At 45.2% G+C, this 27,154-nt stretch overlaps 2 protein-coding genes across 5 annotated transcripts in view; both read left to right on the forward strand.

The window, feature by feature from the left end:
• Positions 1-271: 271 nt before the first annotated feature.
• On the forward strand, positions 272-16,339 carry TMEM170A (transmembrane protein 170A). 4 transcript variants are annotated; one of them, XM_045987865.1, is made up of 3 exons: positions 272-523; positions 11,012-11,182; positions 15,532-16,339. In XM_045987865.1, the coding sequence occupies exons 1-3, from the start codon at positions 391-393 to the stop codon at positions 15,660-15,662; spliced, it is 435 nt and encodes a 144-aa protein (XP_045843821.1). In that variant the 5' UTR covers positions 272-390; the 3' UTR covers positions 15,663-16,339. The 4 variants fall into 4 exon arrangements, with proteins under 4 accessions (XP_045843821.1, XP_045843822.1, XP_045843825.1 ...); XM_045987866.1 differs by having other exon boundaries at positions 11,012-11,113; XM_045987869.1 differs by lacking the exon at positions 272-523 and adding an exon at positions 582-1,051 and having other exon boundaries at positions 11,012-11,113.
• An 8,878-nt stretch (positions 16,340-25,217) lies between these two features.
• Positions 25,218-27,154, forward strand: part of CFDP1 (craniofacial development protein 1) — a 128,682-nt gene continuing 126,745 nt past the window's right edge. Inside the window, exon 1 of the mRNA XM_045987864.1 lies at positions 25,218-25,430. Coding sequence (XP_045843820.1) covers positions 25,367-25,430 — 64 coding nt within the window. The 5' untranslated portion in view covers positions 25,218-25,366. The remainder of the gene's footprint in view (positions 25,431-27,154) is intronic.

Here is a 27,154-nt window from a genome sequence, read left to right on the forward strand (position 1 = left end):
CTTTTTAAATCTACACGTCAGGTCTGGGTGGGTATGCAATTCCCCTACATTCTTGAAGGTGGCGCTGCAGAGAAGAACAGAAAAGAGCGCACCCTCCTGGAGAGGAGAGACTTGTCCAGTAGGGGGCGTAGCCCGTGGGTGCCACCGGAGAGCCGTGCGCAACGTCAGGGGCGGGAACAACTCTCGCCCCGCCCCTGCCATCTACAGCGCCCTGTGATTGGAGGAGGAGCCATCACTTGGCCCCGCGGTTGGGGTGGGAGGAAGAGGGCCCCATTCCAGGGTGAAGCTGAGGAGGCGGAGGTACGGGTAGCGCTTCGGTCCGTGAGTGCGAGCGAAACTCGGAGGCAGTTTGGACGCTCTCTCCATCTCTCTGCAGTGAATGGCGGCGGGATGGAGCACGAGGGGAGCGGCGGCAGCGGGGGTTCGGCCGGGCTCCTACAGCAGATCCTCAGCCTGAAGCTTGTGCCACGGGTGGGCAACGGGACCCTGTGCCCCAACTCCACTTCTCTCTGCTCCTTCCCAGGTACCGGTCTCGCCCCGTGCCGCGCTTGCGCACTGTGCGTTTTGGCGTCGCCGCCCGGCAGGGGGGCACCCCTTCCCTAGCCGGCGAGCGAGCGGGCGGGTGGCTTCTGCGCCCGGCGGTCCCACCTTTCCCGGGCTATTTCCCTCCTGGAAGGAGGTTCCCGCTCTCTCGGCGGGGAGCTGGGGAGTATGGCCCTTCCCCCGTCGCTTCCTCGCCGGCACCTCGGGCCGGTCACCGCGACCCCGCGCTGGGGGCCAGAGCGGAGGGAGCGGCGGGGAGTGGACCGGTCAGTGGAGGGAGCTCGACGGCCACTTGGACTGATCTTGCTTTTGGAGTTTCCGGACGCCCCAGGGTCAGACTGGGACTCGAAGGAGCCCCGGAAGCGGTCGCCCCTCCTTGTTTGGGGCGCGCGACGCCTGGCCCCTGCGGTCCGCCCGGCCGCGCGGCCCTCCGCGGCTCTCGCAGCTCGGACGCCGAACCGTCCCCGCGGGGCTGAGGGGCCGAACGCAGTGCTCCGGCTCTGACGAGGTCTGGTCTCGCCCAGCCCCCGGCACCCCCAGGTTGTCTGCGGTTCGCTCGCACCTGCGTCCAAATGCGCCCACTCCGCCAGCTTCTCTTTCTAGGAATCACTTTCTGAGACCTGTTGCAGAGTTCCCCACTCCTGCGTTCGAGCTCTTTCACACAGATTCCTTATCACTCTTGGTAACGTGCACGGGAGCTTCTGCTGGGTCTCGTGTAAGGGTTTTTCAGAATTATAATACAAGGTAGAAAGCGCTGCATGCTCAGAAAGCTGGGAGGAGGAGAAATTATTTGAGAAGCTGATAAAGGCTTTGAGGGGAGGGCACAGTTCTGTGTTGGACCTTTAAAGGCAAGAAGACACAACAGTGGCGATTGAAGGGTGAGGTTGGGCTGCCCAGCAAAGCTGACTGGTATATTACCTTGAGTAATATTTCGAGAACTGGGCCTGAGACCTGCAAAGGAGGGACGATTGGATTACTGACTTCGGTCATAAACAAGGCACCTGTGATTTCTCATCCACTGGGAAGCGACTGCCGGGCGCCATTCAGTGGACACCCGGGACTTGCTGTGTATTTTACCTGCCTAGTATTTTCCCCGCACAGCTGCACGTGTTGGTGCAGACGCAGATGTTAGTTTAGAGCTATACCTAAAATGGGGCGCCTGGGTGGCTCAGTGGGTTAAGCCTCTGCCTTTGGCTCAGGTCATGATCTCAGGGTCCTGGGATGGAGCCCCACATCGGGCTCTCTGCTCAGCGAGGAGCCTGCCCCCCCCCAACCTCTCTCTGCCTGCCTCTCTGCCTACTTGTGATTTCTATCAAATAAATAAATAAAATCTTAAAAAAAAAATTATACCTAAAATGGTAATCTGGCAACTCTCATTGTCTCAGAAGCTACTAAGATTGCATTTGACATTGACAACAGAAATATATGGCATTCTGCAGACACTGTTTAAAAAATGAAGTGTTCATGGAGTTACTACTGGACCAGATTAGTCTGTTGTTGCTTCCTTATTTCCCCCCCAACTCTTTATTTTGAAATTTTCAAACGTACTGAAAAATGGCAGTGCTCGTATAATGAGCATATATCCTTTACTTAGACTCATTCTCAGTATTTTTATTCTTTTGAATCTCTGTGCATATATATGCATATTTTTGTGTGTATTCTGTGTGTGTGTATATAAATATATATACACACATAAATATATATATATATATATATAAATATATATACACACATAACATTTTTACTTTCTGCAGAGCCATTTGAAAGGAAGTTATCGAAGTGATGGCATCTGACGCCCAGTACTTCAGCATGTATCTTTTAAAATGAGTCCACTTTCTGTCATAGCCAAAAAATCTTTATCACACCCAGGAAATTTAACAATAGGATCTTGGTGTCTGGCGTCACCTGACTGGCTCAGTCGGTAGAGCATGCGACTCAGTCCAGGGTTTTGAGTTCAAGCCCCATGTTGGTTATGGAGCCTACTTAAAATTAAAAAAAAAAAAAAAAAAAAGGAATAACGTTGTCTAATGTACAGGCCTTATTTAAATTTTCTAGTTGTCTGAATAATGCCTTTTATAGCCTTTTTTTTTTTTTAAACAAAACCCCAGTTCTAATCAAGGATCACACACTGGTTTTATTTTTTTTTTAAGATTTTATTTATGTATTTGACAGGAAGAGAGAAAGCACAGGCAGGGAGAGGTGTAGGCAGAGGGAGAGAGAGAAGCAGGCTCCCTCTGTGTCTCTCCAGTTAAGAAAAAAAATCTTTAAAATACCCTGTGGTTCGTCACTATCAGGAAGCTTGGAATTGATTTTTTTTTTTTTTTTTATCTGCATTTGCAGTTTAGCCATTTAGATTCTGACTAACCCTCCTTATTCCAGGATGTTCCGATTTCTTTTGTTGTTGTCATCATTTTTTGGTAAATCTGATTGCCAAGAAAGGCAGAGCTTTCCTTTTATCAGGAATGACATTAACTCTCTGAAGGTATGAATTTTATGAATATCAATGTAAAAGTATGTGTATTATAATTAAATCTACTTATGTTACGTTGCACCATTGCTAGAGTCAAGAATGGGTCAACAGTTAAAGAAATGAGTCACAATTGGACCCCCTTCCTCGGTTCAGTTAATTTCTAGAGCAACTCACAGAACTCAGGAAAACCGTTTACCTCCTAGATCACCGGTTTATTATGTAGGATATTAAAGGTTATGAATGAACACCAGATAAAGATATACATAGGGTGAGGTTCAGAAGGGATTTTGAACAAAGGAGCTTCTGTCCCTGTGGAGTTGGGGGACTGCCACCCTCCCAGCACATTAGGTGTAGTCACCAAACCCAGAAGCCTCCCAACGCCATGCATCCGGGGTCTTATGGAGGCTTCATCACGTTCGCATGATTGATTATTAACTCTACTTCCAGCCCTTCTCCCTGCTCCAGAGAATGGAGGGTGGGCCTGACATTTCCATGCTTATAATCATGGCTCTCGGGTGACCAGCCCCCATGCTGGAGCCCACGGAGAGTTGCCTCATGACAACGAAAGTGGTGCTAAAAATTCCAAGGGATTTAGTTCTGTATCAGAAACCCAGGTCAAAGACTAAATACTAGAACAAAAGATTTTCCTGAAGATTTATTTTAGATAGAGAGATCACAGATGCAAGTGGGGAGAGGGCAGAAGGAGAGAGAGAGTCTTAAGCGGCCTCCCTGCTGAGCACGGAGCCTGACATGGGGCTCGATCCCCCAACCCTGAGATCATCACTTGATGTTTAACAGGTAGAGCCTCCCAGGTACTCCCCAGCACCACTATTTTAAGGGTTTTAGGAGCTCTGTGTCAGGAACCAATATATGTATTTTTTACTATTTCCCGGGAGAACAGATGGACAACCCCCACCGTTGGTGGGTGGGGTTTGGTAAGGGGGGATCCTCACAGTGGGCACCATGGGGAGATGGAGGCTCATGGACAGTTAATATCAAGGCAGGTCAGCATTGAGTGGCAGGGCCAGGTAGGACTCCAGTTCCCAGGAGGACTGATGTGATCTACTTAGAACCCCAGCTTCAGAGGAGCTGACTGTGTTCATATGGTTGTTTGACCTGGAGCATAGGGTGGAGTGGGGCCAGCTAAAAGGATAGGTAAGTGCTGAGCCTCACCATGCCCCCTTGGCTTAGGCTTCTTCCGGTCCTGCTAACTGGGGCCAGGTTGGTGTTGAGGCCTTGCTTGGAAACCGGATGTCTCAGTTGTAGAAGTTAGAGGGCCCGCCATTACCAACCCCTTTTGTTAATACAGAACTCACCTAGAGGACTCTACAGTCTCTGTGGCTTAGCTATCTAACTGAAGTGTCTGTCTGAAAAACAGATTCTTAAAGATAATAAGCTCCTTATGGGCAGCATCTTGGGGCTTGTCTTGTTTCGTCTTGTTTTGCTGACCTGGGCGAAGAGCTCAGTAACCACTTGATTGTTGAGTGTATGAACTCAGCGCTGGTAGTAGTTTGCCCTTGCCACTGTAACAACTTAGTGCAGTATAGTGGCTTAAAAGAGCACAGATTCATCATCTCAGAGTCCTGGAAATCAGAAATCCAAAATAAGTCAGCAATGCTGCCTTCCTTTTTTTTTTTTTTTTTGCTGCCTTCGTTTTGGAGGCTCAGGGAAGAATTGGTTTTCTTCCCTTTTCTAGCTTCTCTAAGTTGCCTCTGCATTCTTTGGCTCACGGCCCCTCCCCTCATCTCTAAAGCCAGCCCAGTAGCATCTTCAGATCTCTCCAACTCTCCTGCCTCCCTCCTGCGAGCACCCTTGTGATGACATTAGACCCACCTGGAGAAGCCAGGCCTCTCGCCTGTCCCAGGACCCCTAATCTAATCATACCCGCAGACTGCCTTTGTCATGTCTGTACAGGTTCTGGGGATGAGTGCGTGGATATCTTCGGGGCCCATTCTCCCACCAGTGCTTAATCCCATTTCCGCTTATAATTTTCTTGTTACAGATAAATTATCTGATTTATACTTCAACAATGGGAAGTGATGGGACTTTAGCCGTCAGAGTAAGGAAAGCTGAAGGTAACGCACTTGATCTGAAACAGTGAACAAAGAAACGTTGTGAGATGTAGAGACACAGATTTTTTTTTAAGATTTTATTTGTTTATTTGGTAGAGACACAGCAAGAGAGGGAACACAAGCAGAGGGAGTGGGAGAGGGAGAAACTGGCTTCCCGCTGAGCAGGCAGCCAGATGTGGGGCCGGATCCCAGGACCCTGGGATCATGACCTGAGCCAAAGGCAGCCCCTTAACAACTGAGCCACCCAGGCGCCCTGAGACATAGATCTTTGACAGCATATTGAACCAGAGAAATGAAAAGTACTATACGATGATCAATAAACAGCTATTAAATAGCAAATTAAGGTGCAGTAGGTTAAAAGGAAATCACTTAGTTTTCTTCTAAGTGTTTTATTGATCGGGGTTTGCCTTTGCTATTAAGAGTGCTGGAATAATCTCATCCAACTGAAAAGTGTTTTATAAAGTGTCCTACTCATCTAACATAATTTCTTTTGCTACTTAATGAGACTCTTAAGAGTCGCTATATAAAATACGTGGGCCCCGAGGTAGCTAATGGAGGCAGCTCAAGGTTGTAGGAGGGGGCGGTGCGCGTCCCCTTCTCCGAAACCCAAGGAAGTGCTGGCCTGCTGTGCCAGCCCTTGTTTACCGATAGGCCTTTCAGCTTTTAGGAAAATGAAGTTGTAGGTTGGTGGCCCAGCAGTCCTCCTGGGGCAGCAGCTGTGCGGCAGGGAGCTCGGGAGTCAGTGAGTGGTGATGCCTTCGTCCGCTTAGGCTGCTGTAACAGAATGCCCTAGGTTGAGTTGTTTAAATAAAGAAACTTAGTTTCTCACAGCCCCGGAGACTGGGAGGCCAAGACCGGGGGCCAGCATGGCCGTGGTGCGAGGGCACTCTTGGGCCGCCTTCTTGCTATGTCCTCACAAGGCAGGGAGAGAGAGAGAGAGAGAGAGATCTCCTCGTCTTATAAGGCCTCAGTCCTGTCAGACCCACTTTCATGGAACTTACCAAGTTGGTGTGTCTCACCTCCCACTTGGCTCCCCAGGTCACCCCTGAGACTCGGGGAGCCCCAGCAAGACCTGAGAATGGTGCCAGGTCGGTGGTGGGGTCTTAAGTCAGTTGTCGCAGCCAGCAGCCAGGATGGCCACTGCTCGGAGTTCTCAGAGGCAGGTTTGCATCCCATTTTCACCCCCCCAACCCCTCCAGGACGGTGGTGTTCCTGGTGCCCCCATCGCATTTTGCAGACCAGGTGGTGGGATGGAGGGCAGAGTCTGCGCATGCCCTGGGGAGTAGCTAGTAAGGACTTGGACTGAAGATAGGGGTTACTGCTTTGGAAGGGAACAGCATGGTGCCGTGCTGTGGCCTGGGGTCCAGCCATTGGGGGGGTGGGGGGGGGGGAGTGGTGGCTTAGGCCTGGAAGACCAGGCTGCTCTCCCTGAGCCAGGGTGCAACAGGGGCTGCCCAGGCGGGAGGGGTTTGTGGGCACCGGAGCTCTGGCGGGTGCACATTTATTGGAGGGGCCGTATCTGGACTGTCTGCTCTCCAGTAGGGACTCTGGGAGCCGCTGCCCACAAAAGAGGGCGAGTGTCCTAGGTTGTGGAAGCAAGAGGAGCTCCTGGCCGAGGCTGGAAAGGAGGCTGTGGTAGCAGACAGGCTTACTTCCAAAGAGAACAGGGCTCCAACCCCGGGGATTGCGAACCCTGCCTGCTTTCCTAATCAATATCCTGGCTGGAGAGGAGCTTTTTTTCTTTGGCTGAGGAGGGACAGTAGTTAATTAGTGTATGTATATATACTTATATATTTTACACATATTTTTTACGTTATACATATTTAATTTTTAAGCTTGGGACCTTACTGTCTAATCACTTCATGCTCCGTATTGCATGATCTAACTTGGTTTAGCAGAATTTGCCAAACGCCATCAAACAGACCAGTTTCAACAGTAAAAAAAAAATTATTCGGAAGATATATCCTGTTCAGCAGGGGGAAAAAAAAGTTTCACGAATGGTTTGAAACTTTTTATAGCTGTCTGATAGCTTTTCACCAGAGCAAAAGTACCTCGGGTTTTTGTTTTTTTTTTTTAAGATTTTATTTATTAATTTGAGAGAGAGCTTGAGTGGTGGATTGGGGCAGTGGGAGAGAGAGAAGCAGGCTCCCAGCTGAGCTGAGCAGGGAGCCCCTCGAGGGGCTCGAACTCCAGACCCTGGAATCGTGAGCTGAGCCAAGGGACAGATGGTTAACCTACTGAGCCGCCCAGGCGCCCCTAATCATTGGTTATTTTTAATAAACTTTGAGTCCTAGATGGGGCATGCCTGATAGTTTCATTTGGAGCCTATCATCCAAAGCTTGAGGTAGGTGTCCTAATTTAGGTATAGAATATGGTATTAATTGAAACTTGATGTGAGTCAGAATTTCTGAGCATCTGATTTTGTATTACAACAGTCATCACTGACAATGCCAGGGGTGACTTGGAGAGATTTGGCGTCCACTCCTAATCTCCCACCCCCAACAATTCAAAACTGATCTGGAAAGAAAGCATGCTCAGCAGTAATTCTTACAACGGCTTCAAGGACCGCTTCAGAGACAGCTTTGAGAAAAGCCCCTGGTCCTCCCCTTCCCTCCCTCCACTGTCCCCAAGCTGTTTGGTTTCTGCAGTTGTTCATTCCAATCAGATCAGCCTTCCTGAACTGCTCTTTTAGAAACAAAGGCTCTTTTTTTTTCTTTTTCTAGTTTCTTTTAATAATAATTTTATAAAACCAGTAAACAACTAGAAAAGCTTAAAAAAAAAATCAAAGTAGGGGCTTCTGGGTGGCTCAGTCAGTTAAGTCTCCCATTCTTGATCTCGGCTCAGGTCTTGATCTCAAGGTTGTGAATTCAAGCCCTGCGCCCCCCACCCGCCGGCCCCCTGGGCGTGGAGCCTACCTAAAAAGAGGGGGGAAAAATCAAAGTAAAAAATGAATGCTCATCAGCCCTTTCCCAGCCTATCCAACTCCCCAGAAATAACACTTTTTTTTTGTTGAAGATTTTATTTATTTATTTGACAGACAGCAAGAGCGGGAGCACCGGTAGGGGGAGCTGAGCAGGGAGCCTGCTGCGGGGCTCCATCCCAGGACCCCAGGATCATGACCTGTGCCAAAGGCAGAAACTTAATGACTGAGCCACCCAGGCGCCCCCAGAAATAACACTTTTCTGTTGCTTTCTGTTACTTGCTGTGTGGCATCGAAGAGAAGGGCGTGGCTTGGGGTGTCAGTCCAGCAGGCCTCCAACTCTGCCTCCTGCTGGTCTGGTGGACTCACCAGCACTGTGGACTCCAGTAAATTCCTTCCCTCCCTCCGCCTCTGTTTCCTCATCCAGGAGCCGTGGAAATTCATGATCTGTGCCTCATGGAGTTGTAATAGAGGATTGCATGTGATAAGATTTATAAAGCACTTAGAATAGTGCCTGTGCATGTCATAAATACTTATTAAATACACCTATGTCTAGACTTTTCTCCAAGGGCATAGAATTATTTACACACACATTTGTTGGTGTTTCTTTTGTTTTTATAAAAACAGGATCTTCTGGGGCGCCTGGGTGGCTCAGTGGGTTAAAGCCTCTGCCTTCAGCTTAGGTCATGATCCCAGGGTCCTGGGATCAAGCCCTGCATCCAGCTCTCTGCTCAGCGGGGAGCCTGCTTCTACCCCTCTCTCTCTGCCTGCTTCTCTGCCTATTTGTGATCTCTGCCTGTCAAATAAATAAATAAAATCTTAAAAAAAAACAAAAACATAGGATCTCTTATACACGCTTTTGCACCTTGGTTTTTTTTTTTTTACTTCCCAAGGTGGGTTGGGCATTTTAATCCCCTCGGTATATAAAGATGTAGCCCATTTTTTTAAGCTTTTTTATTTATTTATTTGAAAGACAGAGATCACAGAGAGACAGGCAGAGAGAGAGGAAGGGAGCTGAGCAGAGAGCCCGATGCGGGGCTCGGTCCCAGGACCCTGGGACCATGACCTGAGCCGAAGGCAGAGGCTTTAACCCACTGAGCCACCCAGGCACCCCAAAGCCCGTGTTTTTACGTGATTGTGCAGTGCGACGTTATGTGGGTGCAGCAGAGGTGCACAAGTTTGACAAGTCCTCCACTGACAGACGCGCAGCTGGCCTCTGGCCTTTGCCGCTACAGACAGCGCTGCCGGGACCTTGGTACCGCTGCCCTTGCCTGCATGTGTGTTCCTGGAGGTGGTGGTCCTGGAATTTTCCTGGAAGTGAGGTCGCTGTGGCCAAGGGAATGCACACTTGACTTTTTTGGACACATGCTTCTAAATTACCCTCCAGAAAGGGTTTCTAGCTTGTATTCCTCCTGGGAGTGTAAGGTTGGACCTGTGAAATAATGGCCAGACAGCTTTTACTGCTTAGAACCTTTAATGGTGCTTCTAGGGTTTTCACATTGAAGTCTTTAGTCTGACCTTCAAAACCCACTGTAACATGACCCCATCTGTCTTTGTAGCTTCTCACCACCACCTCTCCGCCCAAGTAGGCTCCATGCCCTTTGTGGGACTTGAACTCATGACTCTGAACTCAAGAGTCTCATGCTCTACCACCTGAGCCAGTCAGGCGCCCCTATTTTTGTTGTTTTAACTGCTTTTAGTTTTATAGACCCTCTGGTTCAGTCAGACCGGGTTTTTAAAAAAATTTTACTTATTTATTTGACAGAGACACAGAGAGAGAGGGAACACAAGCAGGGGGAGTGAGAGAGGGAGAAGCAGACTCCCCACTGAGCAGAGAGCCCGATGCAGGGCTTGATCCCAGGACCCTGATATCATGACCTGAGCCAAAAGCAGATGCTTAACAACTGAGACATCCAGGTGCCCCAGGCCAGTGGTTTTAAATCAGGGTGATTTTTGACCACCTCCTTCCCCCACCAGGACATTTGGCAAAGTCTGGAAATATTTTTTGGTTGTCACAACTGGAAGAGGGTGAGAGACTGTTGCTCCATGTCGTGCAGTGCACAGGCAGTCCCCCACGACAAAGGGCTAAGTGGTCCACATGTCAGTAGTACTGAGTTAAGCTGTTGACCGATCTCTGAAATTGCCTGTTACTTACCTGCTCCTAGCGCGAGGATGTACAACAGATTTCATGTGACGTGACACCTTCATTGTATCCATGTGGGTAGCTAAAGGGCTATTTTGAGATTCTAAAGGCTTGCCAGGGCTCAGTGGGGGAAATTGCTTCGTCCGCTGTTTATCAGATCACAAAGTCATGATGGCAGAATGGTATCTGCTCCTTTTGTCTCTTTCCCAAGGGGACTCATGCATAGGTTTTTAGACCAGAGTTGGTTATCAAATGTTTTAATGTTGCCTGAATTGCAGTCATCTTAGAAGTTAGACATTCTCCATAGGAACCAGCTCCTCCATCCGGCCCCCTCACTTACATGCTATTTGTCTCTAAGCTAGACATTTCTATTTTCTGGTAGTTATTTCATTTCTTAAAGAGCTTTGCTATTCTAAGGGGCGATGGCCTGATACTGCATTGTCTTGAAAAATGATTGTTGAGCAAATAAAATCGTATCGCTTTTTCATTTGAGAAGATTAACATGATTGGCCATTTTAGAGGTTGACCATCTTGTTCTGGAGGCGGCCACACAGTAAATAGCTCAGGTTCTATCGGCTGTGTGCCGTTTCAGCTCTGCTCCTGTCGCTTGAAAGCAGCCAAAGGCAAGACCTAACTGAATGATCATGGCCATTTTCCAGGAAGAGTTTATACCCAAAACCTGCTGGCGGCCTGTGGGCCACAATATGCCGATCCCTCTAGAACCACCACTCTTTGGATATTTGATTGATGAGCCTACACTGTGCCTGGGTGGCTTTGAAAATGAAATACGCAGGTACAAGGAGTAGCCCCTGGTAATCCATGTACTAGGAAATGACTTGTGACCTCTCTGCTTTTCTCTGTAGAGATGTGGTATGGTGTGTTCCTGTGGGCACTGGTGTCCTCTCTCTTCTTCCATGTCCCCGCTGGATTACTGGCCCTCTTCACCCTCAGACATCACAAATATGGTAGGTTCATGTCTGTAAGCATCCTGTTGATGGGCATCGTGGGACCAATTACTGCTGGAATCTTGACAAGTATGTTAGACGTTCAAATACCAGTCAAAACGTTTCGTATGACTAGTCACTTAATTTCAGGACCCACTTGGGAAACATGTCTGAGTGAGATGAAGAGAAAAATAGAGTGGCTTTTAACCATGGGCCTCTTTCTTGGTGTACTGTTTTTTTCTGACCTCTAACATCCTCCCTCCCCCCATCCCCCATTATTTGACTGACATCTTTGACTTCCTCTGTCGTGTTTTCTCCTGTCTTTCAGATAAGCCAGGTGAGGTTTTATGAGATAGGTCGCCATTGAGAGAAGCTGTTATCTTTTCAGAAGCAACTGCTGCTTTCTCGTCAGCTAGCAACACTGATGAGTTACTGCTACTCACTCGGGGGTGGTTTCTTTAAGGATGGAAGGCTAATTCTGATGACAAGAATTCTTGTTTAAAGAAGTACCTGATTTGTCTTCTGATTATTTTTTCCCCTTTTCAGATTTTTTTTTTTTTTAAGATTTTATTTATTTGTCAGAGTGCAAAAGAGTGAAGTACAAGCAGGGGGAGGGGCAGGCAGAGGGAGAAGCAGGCTTCCCGCTGAGCCAGGAGCCTGATGTGGGACTCAATCTCAGGGTCCTGGGATCATGACCTGAACGGAAGGCAGACACTTAACTGGCTGAGCCACCCAGGAGTCCCCTCTCACAACTTTCTGAATAAGAATTGGAATAACAGGGGTTGGGAGAGGGGGAGGGGGTTATGGACATTGGGGAGGGTATGTGCTATGGTGAGTGCTGTGAAGTGTGTAAACCTGGCAATTCACAGACCTGTACCCCTGGGGATAAAAATACATTACATGTTTATAAAAAAAAAAAAAATTGGAAGGGGAGGCTAACCATAAGAGACTATGGACTCTGAAAAACAACCTGAGGGTTTTGAAGGGTCAGGGGTGGGAGGTTGGGGGAACAGGTGGTGGGTAATAGGGAGGGCACGTTTTGCATGGAGCACTGGGTGTTGTGCAAAAACAATGAATACTGTTATGCTGAAAAAATAAAAAAATTAAAAAAAAGAATTGGAATAACAAATTATAAATTATTTTTACTTTTTTTTCATTTTTTGGCTTTTGGTCATGTCACAAAGATGAGAATATGTTTAAATCATTTTAAGTGTACGATTATAAATATCATCTCTGTTTTATATAAATTAAAAATTATAAGAAAGCAAAAACTAAAAACACTCCATTATCACATCCCTAAGTGAAAAACCGCAATTTGCAATTTGGTATGTGCTTTTAGGCTTTTTTCCTAGGTATACAGGTCAACATAAATACATGCTTTTAAAAATTAGAAACATAGGGCGCCTGGATGGCTCAGTGAGTTAAGCCTCTGCCTTCGGCTCAGGTCATGATCTCAGGGTCCTGGGATAGAGCCCTGCATCAGACTCTCTGCTCAGCGGGGAGCCTGCTTCCCCCTCTCTCTCTGCCTGCCTCTCTGCCTACTGTGATCTCTCTCTCTCTGTCAAATAAATAAAATCTTAAAATAAAAGTAAAAATGTTTTAAAAAAATAAAAATTAGAAACGTAACATTCCTACTAATTTGTAACGTGTGTGCGTGCACACGTCTGTGAATTTAAGCCTTGAGCTCTAAACAAAACTGTCCCTCTTTCTTTGACTTGAGTTTTTTGGTGGGACAGAGTGGCCTCATTTCTGTGTGTTCTGTAGGTCATGAAACGTTTGTGGTAACAATAGGAGGAGGCCAGTTTTCTCCCGTCTGCATTAAGATGTTTCCGTAACTGGCTTTACGTCGTATTTTTAACTGTCTCACCTACTGCTGCTCTTCAGAGACCTTCTGCCCCAGTTTCCTTATTGGATTCCTGGCTCCGAGGACCTGTCTCAGATTTCTCCTCAGTAAAATAAGGATAAGGCCACCCACCTCGGAGGCTGTGTGATGATAAAAGGAAAAGTTTCTTTTCTTTTTTTTTTTTTTTTTAAAGATTTTATTTTTATTTATTTGACAGAGAGAGAGATCACAAGTAGGCAGAGAGGCAGGCAGAGAGAGAGGAGGAAGCAGGCTCCCTGCGGAGCAGAGAGCCCGATGCGGGGCTCGATCCCAGGACCCTGAGATCATGACCTGAGCTGAAGGCAGCGGCTTAATCCACTGAGCCACCCAGGCGCCCCTAAAGTATCTTTTTTTTTTTTTTTAAGATTTTATTTATTTATTTGATAGAGATCACAAGTAGACAGAGAGGCAGGCAGAGAGAGAGAGAGGGAAGCAGGCTCCCCGCTGAGCAGAGAGCCCGATGCGGGACTCGATCCCAGGGCCCTGAGATCATGACCTGAGCTGAAGGCAGTGGCTTAACCCACTGAGCCACCCCAGGCGCCCAAAGGAAATGTTTCTTGAAGAACTTAACATAATACCTAACGCTCGGGAACTGTGCAATGAGTGTGTCCATTCGATTTCTAAGACTCCAGTGTGAATAGAGCCGGTTTCCCATTTTGTTGCTCCGCCTGGTCTGCTTTTCCCTTTCTTCCCTACCTCATCATCCAAACCCAACTTTAGGGCCCACTTCAACTTTCTTGTGCTTCTTTCTACCCAACGCACTGTTCTGGGAACTGAATTACGAAGGGACCCAATGTAACAGGTGCCTGGCGGATGTTAGTGACACAGTCTGTATGCCTAGCCCCTGCAGATGGGCTTTTCAGAGTCACAGATCCTCCTGGCAGCCAGTATGGAAAACGCTTCATTTGCTCTTTCTTCTTCTTTTCATTTATTTATTTATTTACAGAGAGAAAAATCACAGGTAGGCAGAGAGACAGGCAGAGAGAGGGGGGAAGCAGGCTCCCTGCTGATGTGGGGCTAGATCCCAGGACCCTGAGATCATGACCTGAGCCGAAGGCAGAGGCTTAACCCACTGAGCCACCCAGGCGCACCTCTTTCTTCTTAAAATATGTTAATATGCTCTCATATCCCATGTATAAAATGCATAGACATTTGATTGAGATGTTGTATACTATCTTGCATTAATCAAAATCTGCTTTATGCTTATACTTTCTTTCTGTATCTCAGCTTGATTCTGAGCATTAATGAGAACAGGGATCATACCTTATTAGACATAGAGGTAAACAAATAGTTTGCATGAATGAACACACTGACCAAAGAGGATTCTGTTTGGAACAGTTTTTAAGAGGAGGGTCATCCGGGAACTTTGGCTCTTTTCTTGTTCAACTAATGAAATCTTGGCTTTCTCAGTATAATGCTGAGTCCCTGTAGCTATAAGAGGGGTTTCTAGGGAGATTAAGATGTTTGTGTTTGCTTGGTTTACTCAGTTTCTAGGAAGTTGTGGTGACTAATACAATAAAAACGATTAATGATAATGGGGAAAGGATCCTCTTAGGATCTATCCCCTCATGCCCTTTGAATTAATAACAATTCTTTTTTTTTTTTTTAAGATTTTATTTATTTATTTGACAGAGACAGAGAGATCACAAGTAGGCAGAGAGGCAGAGAGTGGGGGGGAAGCAGGTTCCCCCTGAGCAGAGAGCCCGACGCGGGACTCGATCCCAGGACCCTGAGATCATGACCTGAGCCGAAGGCAGAGGCTTAACCCTCTGAGCCTCCCAGCCGCCCCGAATTAATAACAATTCTTTTTTTTTTTTTTTAAGATTTTATTTATTTATTTGACAGAGATCACAAGCAGGCAGAGAGGCAGACAGAGAGAGAGGAGGAAGCAGGCTCCCTGCTGAACAGAGAGCCCGATGCGGGGCTCGATCCCAGGATCCTGGGATCATGACCTGAGCTGAAGGCAGAGGCTTTAACCCACTGAGCCACCCAGGCGCCCCTAATAACAATTCTTAAGTGTAGAGTCATCCTCTCCTTTTCGCATCCTCTGCTCCCTCCTCTATCTGCTTCTGGAGAGGAGCTCTGAGTACAGTAGACGGTGGAGTCCCCACTCCCTGTGGCTTCTGAAGTATTTCCTGCTTAGTCTCACACAGAAGTTTTGTTGGCATTTACTGCCAAGATTTTTTTAGGTACCTGTAAGTGCTAAGCATGGCAAATAAGAGCAGTTTTTGAGTGTGTAATTAGGTCATGGGGAAATTGCTATATCTTCATGATTTTGGTTATGACTTCCAGATTATTTTATTCAGTAAATCTAGGAGACTCGGTTTTAAGGACACACTTTTCAACATCTGAAAGCACTAACCAGTGATTTTAAGTTGTATGGGGAGTACTTAAAACCTAGAGTAGGCAACTAAAAAAAGTACAGGGAAAACAGAACATTTCTAAATATTTAAATTTTAATGTAAAAAATCTCAAACATTCTACATACAGTAGGATTTTAAATGCTGTATTTTCCTGATTATATTAATTTTTTTTAACACGGTTTTTTTTTGAACAGGTGCTGCAATTGCTGGAGTGTACCGAGCAGCAGGAAAGGAAATGATACCATTTGAAGCCCTCACCTTGGGCACTGGGCAGACATTTTGTGTAGTGGTGGTCTCCTTCTTACGGATTTTAGCTACTCTGTAGCATATACCCTTAGGCCGTGATGCTGAACCTAAGTTTGAGAGCCTCCTCACAGAAAGAATACATTATGGAATGTAGTGTTTTCTTAATTCTTCAAATGGAGGAAACTTGGATAAAGAAGTATGTGAAAAATGACATCTCAGCCCTTTCTTCAGTTGGAAGTTCCAGGAATTGAAGATCTTTCTGGACTCCCTATTGTTCTCAACCAAAACAAATTAAGTTTCTTAGGGCCTTTTTTTTTTTTTTTAATTAATTGAAGCAGTTTTAGAGGTGCACCTTTACCCACCTAGGTCACCAGTGCTTCTGGGCTGATCCTTCCCACTGAAATGAAAATGTACAATATTCTGTGAGAAAATGCAGTGTGGCGTGTGTTAGAGAAACTATGAAAAGTAGTTTCTCTTTCTGAGCATACCGTACTAAAATCTTATCTAATCTAACTTGATTAAAATCTGGCAGACTCCTCTTTTACTTCATCTTCATGACAGTAAGTGCCAAGTAGGTTTTGGTTGAGTCGAGCTTTGAGAACAAATCTGTTGACATGTAACAGGAAAAAAAAAAAAAAAATCCTGCAATGGAAGTAGTGGCTTCCGTTCCACTGCTGAAAGAAAAACAGGATGATGTGATGTTTTCTGGATAACTATCTTGACCTCTGATGACTTAATAATATTTTAAGAGATGTGCATTTGTTGTTTTTTACATTTTATCAAAATAAGCTAACTAATCGAGACATTCCCCGCCCCCACAGTTCCTATATCCCTTTTCCCATCACTTTCATTCTGTTGATTTTGTTTAATTTAATTGGAAACATACCTTATTAAATAGTTTGAGTTCAAAACTTTAAGCCAGATAGGTTAGGATGCTCTCTGGACATTGAGGTACCAAATTTTTTTTTAAAACATTCTGTTAAAGTTTTTATTGGTGACTTTGGTTGAAATTATAGAAATGCAGCTTAGAGGTGGTGGTTATTCATTTCTTAGTCTTAGTGTGGTCACCACTCTTAACAGTATTGGGTGTCATTCCCAGAAAGTGCCTGAAGTTTAGTTTCCACTTTACGTTTCCCTTCAAGAGAATATATATCTTTCTAGAGAATTAAACATTGAATTTTTTAAACCCAGTTTTAACTATCTTAATTTTTCTCCTACTGCCTCACTTTCTTTTTCATTAAAAGGCCTGAAAACTGTGACTTTCAAAAGAGAAAGGATTGCAAAAATTGTCTCTTGATCCTTACCGCCTCAACTGTGTTGAATGGAATATAGTCACTGTTCTCTGTGTTAAGAATAGTTTCTGAAAAAAAAAAAAAAAAAAAAAAAAAAAAAGAATAGTTTCTGATCATTAAATCTGATGTTTTTAAAGGAAAGTTTTCATTGTGACAGTAAGGCTAACAGCCGGTGAGGTTAGGTACACACAAACATATCTATTCCATTTAAAGCAATATGCCCTCTGGCTTTTGATTAAAAATCGCCAGAGGGACCAACTTACCACTGAACGGCAAAGAGGAAGAATTACAAAGAGATCACAGAAATCAACTGGCCATTTTCTTTTAACTAAGAGGCTGTTAGCCCGCAGCCTACAGTGACAAATTCAGTAGTCAAAATCATCAAAATTACAAAATTACAGTGACATATGCTCAGACAAGATAGAAGATTAAAAGTAGACTTGGAATGCCGGCAGATGTTTTTACCAATTCCCCAACAAGTTTTTCTCCAATGTGGAAATTCTTCTTTCAAGCACATGTTAAGTCTTTTAGGATTTTTAAAAAAGATTTTATTTATTTATTTGAGAGAGTGAGAGAGAGAGAACACGAGCAGGGGAAGACAGTGGGAAAAGCAGACTCCCTATTGAGCAGGGAGCCCAATGACGACATGGGACTGTATCCCAGGACCCTGAGATCAGAATCTGAGCCAAAGGCAGACACTTAACCAACTGAGCCATTCAAGTGCCCCAAGATTTTAAGTTCTCTCTCTTCCCAACGTGGGGCTCAAACTCACAACCCCAAGATGCGGTGTCGCAGGCTCCCCTGGCTGAGCCAACTGGGTGCCCCTAAGTCTTTCAATGAGACTCCACATTTTCAGTTCAAGGAACTGATTTTGCAAAGTAGCCCTTCTGTTTAAGAAATTCAGGACATTATATCCTTTGTTACAGAAAGTCATTTTTTAATCATTTCTCTTGGAGTATGCCTCTTACTAAGATTCAAATCTAAAACATTCTTTTGGGGGCACCTGGGTGGCTCAGTGGGTTAAAGCCACTGCCTTCAGCTCAGGTCATGATCCCAGGGTCCTGGGATCGAGCCCCACATCGGGCTCTCTGCTCCGTGGGGAGCCTGCTTCCTCCTCTCTCTCTCTCTGCCTCTCTGCCTACTTGTGATCTCTGTCTGTCAAATAAATTTTAAAAATCTTAAAAAAAAAAAAGAAAAAACATTCTTTTGGATAGAATTTTACAAATGGAACATATGGGCCAATGGTTGTTAGGCCCCTCCCCTGAATACTAATTTTTGAACATATTGATCGATGATTTCAATATTTGGTTATTAGAGCCAAGACACAGAAATTAATGCATTTTAAAAAATATTTTTATTTATTTGACAGAAGATAGAGAGCATAACTAGATAGAGTGGCAGGGAGAGGGAGAAGCAGGCTCTCTCCTGAGCAGGGAGCCTGATGTGGGGCTTGATCCTAGGACCCCGGTATAACAAACTGAGCCGAAGGCAGACGCTTAACTGACTGAGCTACCCCGGTGCCTCTAATGTGTTTTGAAAGGTGTTTTTGTTTCCATCTGTTTTCTTTGCTGTATTTTGATTACCCATGCTTTTTAAAACCTTTAAATATAAGATGTGTCTTTAAATTATTTAATATTTCATCCATCCCAGTATGTGAACATTCTCCTGTGAATTAATTTATATAGACCTTTGTATACATGGAGCTTTGTAGCTTGAAATGTTTTTAAGGAGAAACTATTTGAATGATAAAGAATATGTCTAGTTCACACTGGGTTTTTTTTTTTTTCTTTTTAAAAAATTTTCAAATACACAATTATTTGGGGGCAGTCACTCAGATGGAAAAATATTGGCATATGTGTTGAACATTTTATTTTACTATATATTGTTTTTAAGAAGTTTTGCCAACAACTGGCTTTCTTAGGGCCTATACAACCCATACTTTCCCAGCTGGACATTCACTTTTCTTTCTTACCCCCCCACCCCCACCGTTTTTTTAATGCAGGGGAGGCAGCTCCCAACCATAAAAGCTTCATTCTTTAATGTGGGGGTTTGGAGATGAAGGCATTTCATGAAGACAAGTCCATATACAAATGTATAATGAATATTCCAAGAGAAGGATGTCTCTTTGTGCTTTTTTTTTTTTTTAAGACTTTATTTGACAGAGAGAGACACAGTGAGAAGGAACACCAGCAGGGGGAATGAGAGAGGGAAAAGTAGGCTTCCCGCCTAGCAGGGAGCCCGATGTGGAGTTTGATCCCAGGACCCTGGAATCATGATCTGAGCCAAAGGCAGACGCTTTACTACTCAGCCACCCAGGTGCCCCTCTTTGTGCCCTTAACTCATTTTTTAATTTTGCAGGAAAACATTACTTCTTAGGAAGTGTTTAAATCAGTGAGAAAAAGTTGATGCAAATAATTAAACCACTCCTATGTTTTTGAAACTTTAAATTGTATGTGCCCTTTCTGACTGCTCTGGTTTGAATTAAGCTCTTGTTACAACTGCAGTGCATACCAACTTTTCCTAAGACATCATTTCCTGGAATGTGAAGCCCTCGTACCCTTAGCTATCCACACACAGTAAGTTTTGTGTACGTGCATTTCTTTTTTGTGCATTCTGTTAGGCTGGTTGTGACTAAAATCAGCTTAAGTTTTGTATTAGATTATTTCACTAACTGCTATAGTCAAAATGATCAAATCTTTGTACAACAGAAAATTATTTAAATTTTATTTTTCTACTGACATTTCTAATTCTAGTATAAATGTTTATCAATAAAGAATTTCAATTCTGTGAACTGGAGTGGTTCTTTTTTCAGTGACCAATGAATTTAATCTTTTGCAATAAAGTCTGACTTAGATTTTTGGTTTTTTTTTTTGTTTTTTTTTTAAATTTTTTATTTTTTTTTATTTTTATTTATTTGACAGAGAGAGATCACAAGTAGAGAGGCAGGCAGAGAGAGAGAGAGAGAGAGGGAAGCAGGCTCCCTGCCGAGCAGAGAGCCCGATGCGGGACTCGATCCCAGGACCCCGAGATCATGGCCTGAGCCGAAGGCAGCGGCTTAACCCACTGAGCCACCCAGGCGCCCCAGATTTTTGGGTTTTTAAATAGCTTACTACTTAACATATGTTTATCTGTATTTCTTTTACGTTCAACTTCTTACTAATTTATGGTAAAATTCTTGTTCAAAGATGTGATTAAACTGTATGCACATGGGAACTTGAGTCCTGTTAACTGTACTTTGCGGTACCTTGCCATCAAGAAGCTTTTTGTCTGATTCCACACTGGGATGGCTGAGAGCTGATAAAGTGTACGAAAAAAAATATTTCAGCAGTAGGTTCACATGAAGAGCAGCTACCATGTCGATTGAGCACTTGTTGACATCACAGAAGTCTTTTTCTGCTCTGCCATTTTCAGCAAATTGTCCAGTTTGGGTTTCTGACATCATGGGCACAAGACACATAACCCATACAGTTCCAGGAGTTGTAGACAGACATACAATGTCTGGCAGGACACCGCCCATCCATTCTTTCTCATTATTTTTTATTGAGGTATAATACATATTAAAGTGCACACATCCTAAATGTATAGCTTGATGACTTTTTACATATTCATACATTTATGTGAATACTACTCACAAGGCACAGAACAATTTCAAGGACTCCAGGAGAACCCTACACGCACAGTGGGGTCAAAAGTTCCCAAGATTGTATGTATCCAGGACCCAAGGCATGAGGAACTTTTATTTAATTTTCAAAAGGTGATTACCCCAGATTGGACAACAGAAAGAGACTGTGTAAGATGAGGGGCTAAAAGTGCTGAGTATGGTAGAGTGGACCCCATAAACTATTGCTAAGACAACAGTAATAATGAACCTGGAGTGCTCGCTTCGGCAGCACATATACTAAAATAATGAACCTGGAATCTTCTAGGGAGTTTGGGAATTTGTACTTTGGCCAACTGGAGAGCCCTGTCCACAGGGGCCAACCACTGCTTAGTTCCAGCCTATTTCTACTTGGTGGGACTTTGAGCCAGATTTTCAGTTTTTCAAGGGAAGTTGGAAATCTAGATTGTTTTTGTTTTTTCAAGATTTTATTTACTTGACAGAGATCACAAGTAGGCAGAGAGCTAGGCAGAGAAAGAGGGAGAAGCAGGATCCCCACTGAGCGGGGAGTCCGATGCAGAGCTCTATCCCAGGACCCTGGGATCATGACCTGAACTGAAGGCAGACACTTAACAACTGAGCCACCCAGGTGCCCCTGGAAATCCAGATTATCTGAAATATATATCTTTAAACTCTTGCAATTAATATGAATCCACATAAAATGCTATTTGTGTCAAGCAACCCATGCCTTTGAGCTGGAGTTGGCCTCTTCGTTAAACTATTTGAAACAATGGAAAACAGCTCCTACCCTGGTTATCCTTCAAGTGGTTAGAAACTTAGTGAATTTGAACAAATGCATGGCGTGCTAGTGAGCTATAAAAAGGAGACTGGGAGAAATGAGATGATGCTGGAGGAGAGAGTTGGCTAGAGAACATTGTTTTCCCCAGACTTGGACCCTGGTGATGGGGCAAAAGGCTACACCATAGTTTGTCACTGCAGGTTCCATTTACCCTGTCCAAGGGAAAAGGCTGAGCATGTTAAACGTCCAAATATTGGGTCCAAATCTCACATCTATTTTTCTATTCTCTTCCCATAAGGGAGACCTGAAATGGATCATAGACCTAAATCACAAACGAAAATCATAAAACTTAAAATAGGAGTTGAATTTTGTGATCTTGAGTCAGTCAAGGGCTTAGAAGCCCAAAAGCACCAGGGATGAGAAAAAGAGAGAAATGGGACTTCATCAAAATGAAAACATTCTGTGCTTCAAAGGATGCCATCAAGAGAGCGATGGCACACAACAGGAGGAAGTATTTTCAAGGCCCGTGTTTTTGAGACTGGTACTCAGAATACATAAAGAACTCTTACAACTCAACCATAAGAAGACAACATGATTTTAAAACAGGAGAAGGATCTCGATAGACATTCTCCAAAGGGCATAAACCATGGCCAAAAAAGACATGAAAATATGCTTAACATCATTATTGAACAGGAAGTGCAAATCAAAAACCCCATGAAATGCTGTTTCCCACCCACTAGGATGGCTTTAATCAAAGAGACAAGAGTATTGGCAAGATGCGCAGAAACTGAAACCCTCGTACATATAACTTAAAAATTTTTAGTCTGGTAAAACTATAAAGATTGTACGCGGCTTTATCTCCATATGGATTCATTTGAAGGATTCGTGCGATGATGCCTGAATTCTAGAATGCAGTCGATTCCTGCTGACAGTGGTTATGTCTCTAAAGTCATCGTGCACACTCTGCGCATACCGCACCACTACTGGGGGAAATACAGGGCTGGGTTCCTGCGAGTTTCTGCTCCCAACATTTCTGTCAACACCAATACATAATCTTGTCTTATGTGTGTTTCTGTTCAAAGACACCTTATTTAATACACATTTCTTACAATAGTTATGTGCAGTGTTTCTTTATAATGAAACAATATTTCAGTCACAGCACTTTTGTGGAATGTCCTCCACAGTACTGGGACTGTATTAACTCTTTTCCCAGTCATATGCACACATGCCGTGATATAGTAAACACACGGTAAGACATACAATATTCACGTAAACACAGAACTGTGACCACATACCGTATACCGCACAGTAATGCAAACAGCGTCCTGAAAAAAAAATCAGACATTTTCATGAAAACGTTAACTAGAATCTCACTGTTGACGGAACGGCGGAATGTGTGATGGCGGCAGCACACAGTGTGGTTAAACCTTGGTCGCCCCACGAGAACCAAGGAAGAAGGAGGTGGAATTTATTCTGCGGAAGAGGAAGAGGGCAGCATGTCCACATTCGGCAGTTCAACATCAGGCATATGTCTCTCATGACTTGTTGGAGTTGGCAACTCCCCCGCCCCAAACCGGCTCGAAAAGTTGGGTCAGCCTTGTCTGCTTTGCTTTTTGCCTCAGATCTTTAAGCATCTTGGCATACGGGGCAAATGCCGTGGAGGTGAGGCGCTTACATTCGAGGCTGCGATCAAGCATAGGGTCACACTCTTCCATGTCACTGAAAATTCTTTCCAAGGCAGAATTCCATTCTGATATTTTAGTCACTGAAAGAGGGTCTGTTCTTGAAGTGTTAGGCTGGCTTTCATCGCCATCCTCATCATGGCTGACTCCAATGCCTTGTTTTGCCGTCTCGTCCAGGTCTTCATTGGTGGGTTCTACTGCCTTCTCTGCCAGAATTTCCTCCACATCTTCCTCCTTCATGTCATCAAAGCCCTCCCCACTTATTTGCCATGCGATATGCATTATGTCTTTGACACTGTCCTTTATATTTTCTGTAACACCTTCAAAGCCTTCCAAATCTTTTTTTTAAAGATTTTTTTTTATTATTTTATTTATTTGACAGAGAGAGATCACAAGTAGACAGAGAGGCAGGCAGAAAGAGAGAGAGAGAGAGGGAAGCAGGCTCCCTGCTGAGCAGAGAACCCGATGCGGGACTCGATCCCAGGACCCTGAGATCATGACCTGAGCTGAAGCCAGCGGCTTAACCCACTGAGCCACCCAGGCGCCCCAAAGCCTTCCAAATCTTGCACACAGTCTGGCCAAACATTTTTCCAACAGCTATTGATAGTAACTTGTTTGATGCTGTTCCAGGCTGTCCCAACATAATCAATAACGTTGCGTAGAGTGACTGACTTCCAATAGTCCAACATGGTAGTCTCCATGTTGGAATTGAGAGCCTCAACAGCCTTGCGATAAAGCTCCCTGGTATAGTGTGCCTTGAAAACTTTTATTATACCCTGATCCAGAGGTTGGATGAGAGACGTGGTGTTTGGGGGCATGAAAAGAACTTCTACATTAGGGTGGGCATTTTTGAGTTCTTCACAGCAATGTACTGGGGCATTATGCAAAATTAATAAAACCTTGAAGGCAAGATTTCTGCCCTGGAGATAGCATTCAACTTCCGGTATGAAGCAGTTGTGGAACCAATCGGATGTCATCCATGCTTTTCTGTTCCACCTCCAGTGGACCGGCATATGGTTCATGCTTTTCCCTGTCAGTGCTGGTGGGTTCTGGGCTCTGTATACCATTAGGAGTTTGCACTTGAAGTCGCCCTTGGCATTGACGCACAACAGCAAGATTGCATTGTCTTGGAATGGTTTAAAGTCAGGGGCTTTGCAGGCCATTTGAGTTACATAGGTTCTTTTGCCAAAGTTCTTGTAAAATAAGCCAGTCTCATCAGCGTTGAAAACCTGCTCTTCCACATATCCTTTCTCTTGTATAACATTCACCAAGTATTTCTTAAATTCTTCCGCAGCCTCCTCATCTGCAGAACTTGCCTCCTCTGCAAGTTTCACATTGTTCACACCACACTGCCTTTTGAAACAGGCAAGCCAGCCAGGGCTAGGGGAGAAAGGTTTAACATGTTTCTGGCCCTGGGTAACATGACCGTAAATTTCTTTGGCTTTCAGCCTCACGACAATGCTGTCCACCACACTTTTTTTTATCAGTTGTCATCTCATGAATCCATAAACTTAGCCGCTTTTCCATCTTCTCCATTGCTTCCTCACGCACTATAGACGTTATTTAGCACTTTCCGGGGCAGCCTCACGCACAGATCGGCGAATTTCCTTTTCCTTTTTCTTGGTGTAGCGGATTGTTGATTCATTAACGTTGAACTCACGGCCAACAGCACTACAGCTCATGCCTGAACGAAGCTTGTGTAACACGCGTATTTTCTCCATAAGGCGCATCACAGCCTTCTTGCACTTAGGAGCGCTAGGCAGCGCTTCACCACTACGCTTGGGGGTCATTTTAAACAGCAAAATCACCACCAAGAAGCACAAAATGTGTTCCTAAATAGACTGCGAAAGGACATTTATTTACAGCAGGAGAGATAAGCAAGAAAGCCCCTTGTATCTGCTTGGTTCAACCTCAGCGAGTACATCGCAGCGGCGGTGGACTCAAGAGCTTCACCATCTGCGCATGTCCGCGAATAACCCCCGAGAGCACGGCGAATATTGATTTGGGGGTTACCATAAGTTTAAGCAAGTAAGCGAATTCGAAAATACCAACCTGTGAATAACGAAGATCAACTGTATGCCCAAAGACACGTAATTCTGTTTAAACGCATTTATTAAATCAGAGCGACCGGACAGTGCTGAAGACTACAAGTTCCAGCATGCATCGCTCCAGCGCGGAGCCCTTGTTCTGTCAACCACTACAGTACCGTCAAGCACGAGGCATTGGCCCCGGAAATGTCGCGTTTGGACTGCGTAGCGCTCTCTGCGCATGCGCACACGTTGCGGGGGGTCGGGGGGAGCCCACCCCAGCCACCACCGCCCCTGCTGCAGCTCTATGGTCTCTCCCTAGGGCTTTGCCGTTCGGGACAGCTGCTGAAGTCCTGTGGCTCCGGCCGCCCCGCGCGGCAGCGACATGGAGGAGTTCGACTCTGAAGACTTCTCTACCTCAGAGGAGGACGAAGACTACGTGCCGTCGGGTGAGCGATTTGGCCGGAGGCGAGAGGAGGTTTGCTCCGCCCCGCGCTTCACGTGAGGCGCGCTTGGCCGGCGGTGCGTGGCCCGGTGGCCCCGGTGGCCCCGGCGGCGCGGGTCTCGAGCGACCGTGCCGCGCAATTCCCGGTTCCTCGCTCGCCTGCTCCGTCCGGGCAGTCGCCGCGGGCCGAGACTTGTGCGCGGGGGCATCTCGCGCACCCGCCGCTCGCGGCCTGCCTCGGGCCGCCGCCCCCTCTCGGCTCGCGGGAACCCGCACGTGAACGCGGCCCGCCTCTGGGGATGCAGTCGGTGTCGGTCGGTCCGCGGACCGACTGCACCCGCGCTCAGTCTAATGCGAGGCAGTGTGAGCGTTGGACGTTATCGTCAGACCGTCCGTCCCGAGGGACTTGCTCGCTAGCACCGCGTCTAAGATCTCTCCACTTTTTGCCCTCACAGGGTTATTGGAAAGTTCATCTGATGGTGCATTTTGTCTTTTTGCGACATAAACCTGTTTCTCGTTTTTCAGGTCTCTCTCTCTCTTCGGTATAAACTGTTACAAACTAAAGCGGCCCAGAATAAATCTTGTCACTCGAACCTACGCCTTCCCCAGACTTCCATGTCATTTAAAGTATCTATTCACACTGTCGCTCAGAGGGAAAAAACCCCCAAACCCATCATTCATCCTTACCTTCTGTCTTCTGGTTCGAGCAGTCAGTAAGTTCTGTTGTGTTGTGGGAAATGGGTTTCTGACCGCTTCCTCGCCAATCTCACGGTTACTGAACTGCCATTATTCTTCACTAGGATTAGCTTATAGCTTCCCAACTGGTTTCCCTGATTGCGTTTCCATTATTCCTGTTTATCAAGATTGGTCTTACGGTAATGGCCGAAGTGGTTATTTGAAAACTAGTTTTCATTTGTTTTAAAGATTTTATTTATTTATTTGAGCGAGAAAGAAAGAGCATGAGAGGAAAGAGGTCAGCGGGAGAAGCAGACTCCCTGCACCAGGATCGTGACCTGAGCGGAAGGCAGTCGCTTAACCAACTGAGCCACCCAGCCGCCCTGTAAACTAGTTTTCACATTAATCAAACTTGTGCATACCTATACTTAAACATAGTCAGGGGCGCCTGGATGGCTTAGTCTGTTAAGGGTGGGACTCTTGATTTTGGCTCAGGTGGTGATCTCAGGCTGGTGAGATTGAGCCAGCTTAAGATTCTGTCCCTCCTTCCATTTCTAAAATAAAATAATCTTTTTTTAAAAGAAGGCTCAAAAGCCTTTATTTGAAAACTAACAGTTCCCATCACTCTGCATCCCTGTTCATTCCTCCTCAAGAGAAACTGCTTTCCACCTTTTAATCTTTTTTATCTACTTTTTTATCCACTTTTTAATCTATTTTCGTTTTATGTTGACTTAACCCGTGCTTGGTAGGTCTTATTTTAATACCCTCCTAGGTCATCGGGATCATTCCTAAAACACACACCCTTCCAACCTCAGGCCCTCCCCAGCTCCCCAGCCTGCCATTGTTCCTATGCCCCAATCTTGGTTAGATCAGTATTCCCTGTTTACTTTTTTGTAATAACTGAACACCGCATTCAGGTCTGAACCATGTGGTGTATGTATACTCTGATTGCTTTTCCTACTCTACTTTTTTTGTGTGGAATTAATTGTCATTTTGCCATTGCGTAGTTGTCCATGTCCTTAATGTTAATTTGACCCTAAACTCTCAGACTTT

Source organism: Meles meles, chromosome 19, assembly GCF_922984935.1.
Source record: "Meles meles chromosome 19, mMelMel3.1 paternal haplotype, whole genome shotgun sequence".
NCBI classification, from domain to species: domain Eukaryota; kingdom Metazoa; phylum Chordata; class Mammalia; order Carnivora; family Mustelidae; genus Meles; species Meles meles.

Excerpts from the sequence above, each read along its gene's own strand:
- TMEM170A (XM_045987865.1), top strand. The coding sequence starts at position 391 with ATGGAGCACGAGGGGAGCGGCGGCAGCGGGGGTTCGGCCGGGCTCCTA. Across the intron at positions 524-11,011 it reads TTCTCTCTGCTCCTTCCCAG|AGATGTGGTATGGTGTGTTC; the intron begins GTACCGGTCTCG and ends TTTTCTCTGTAG. Across the intron at positions 11,183-15,531 it reads TACTGCTGGAATCTTGACAA|GTGCTGCAATTGCTGGAGTG; the intron begins GTATGTTAGACG and ends TTTTTTGAACAG.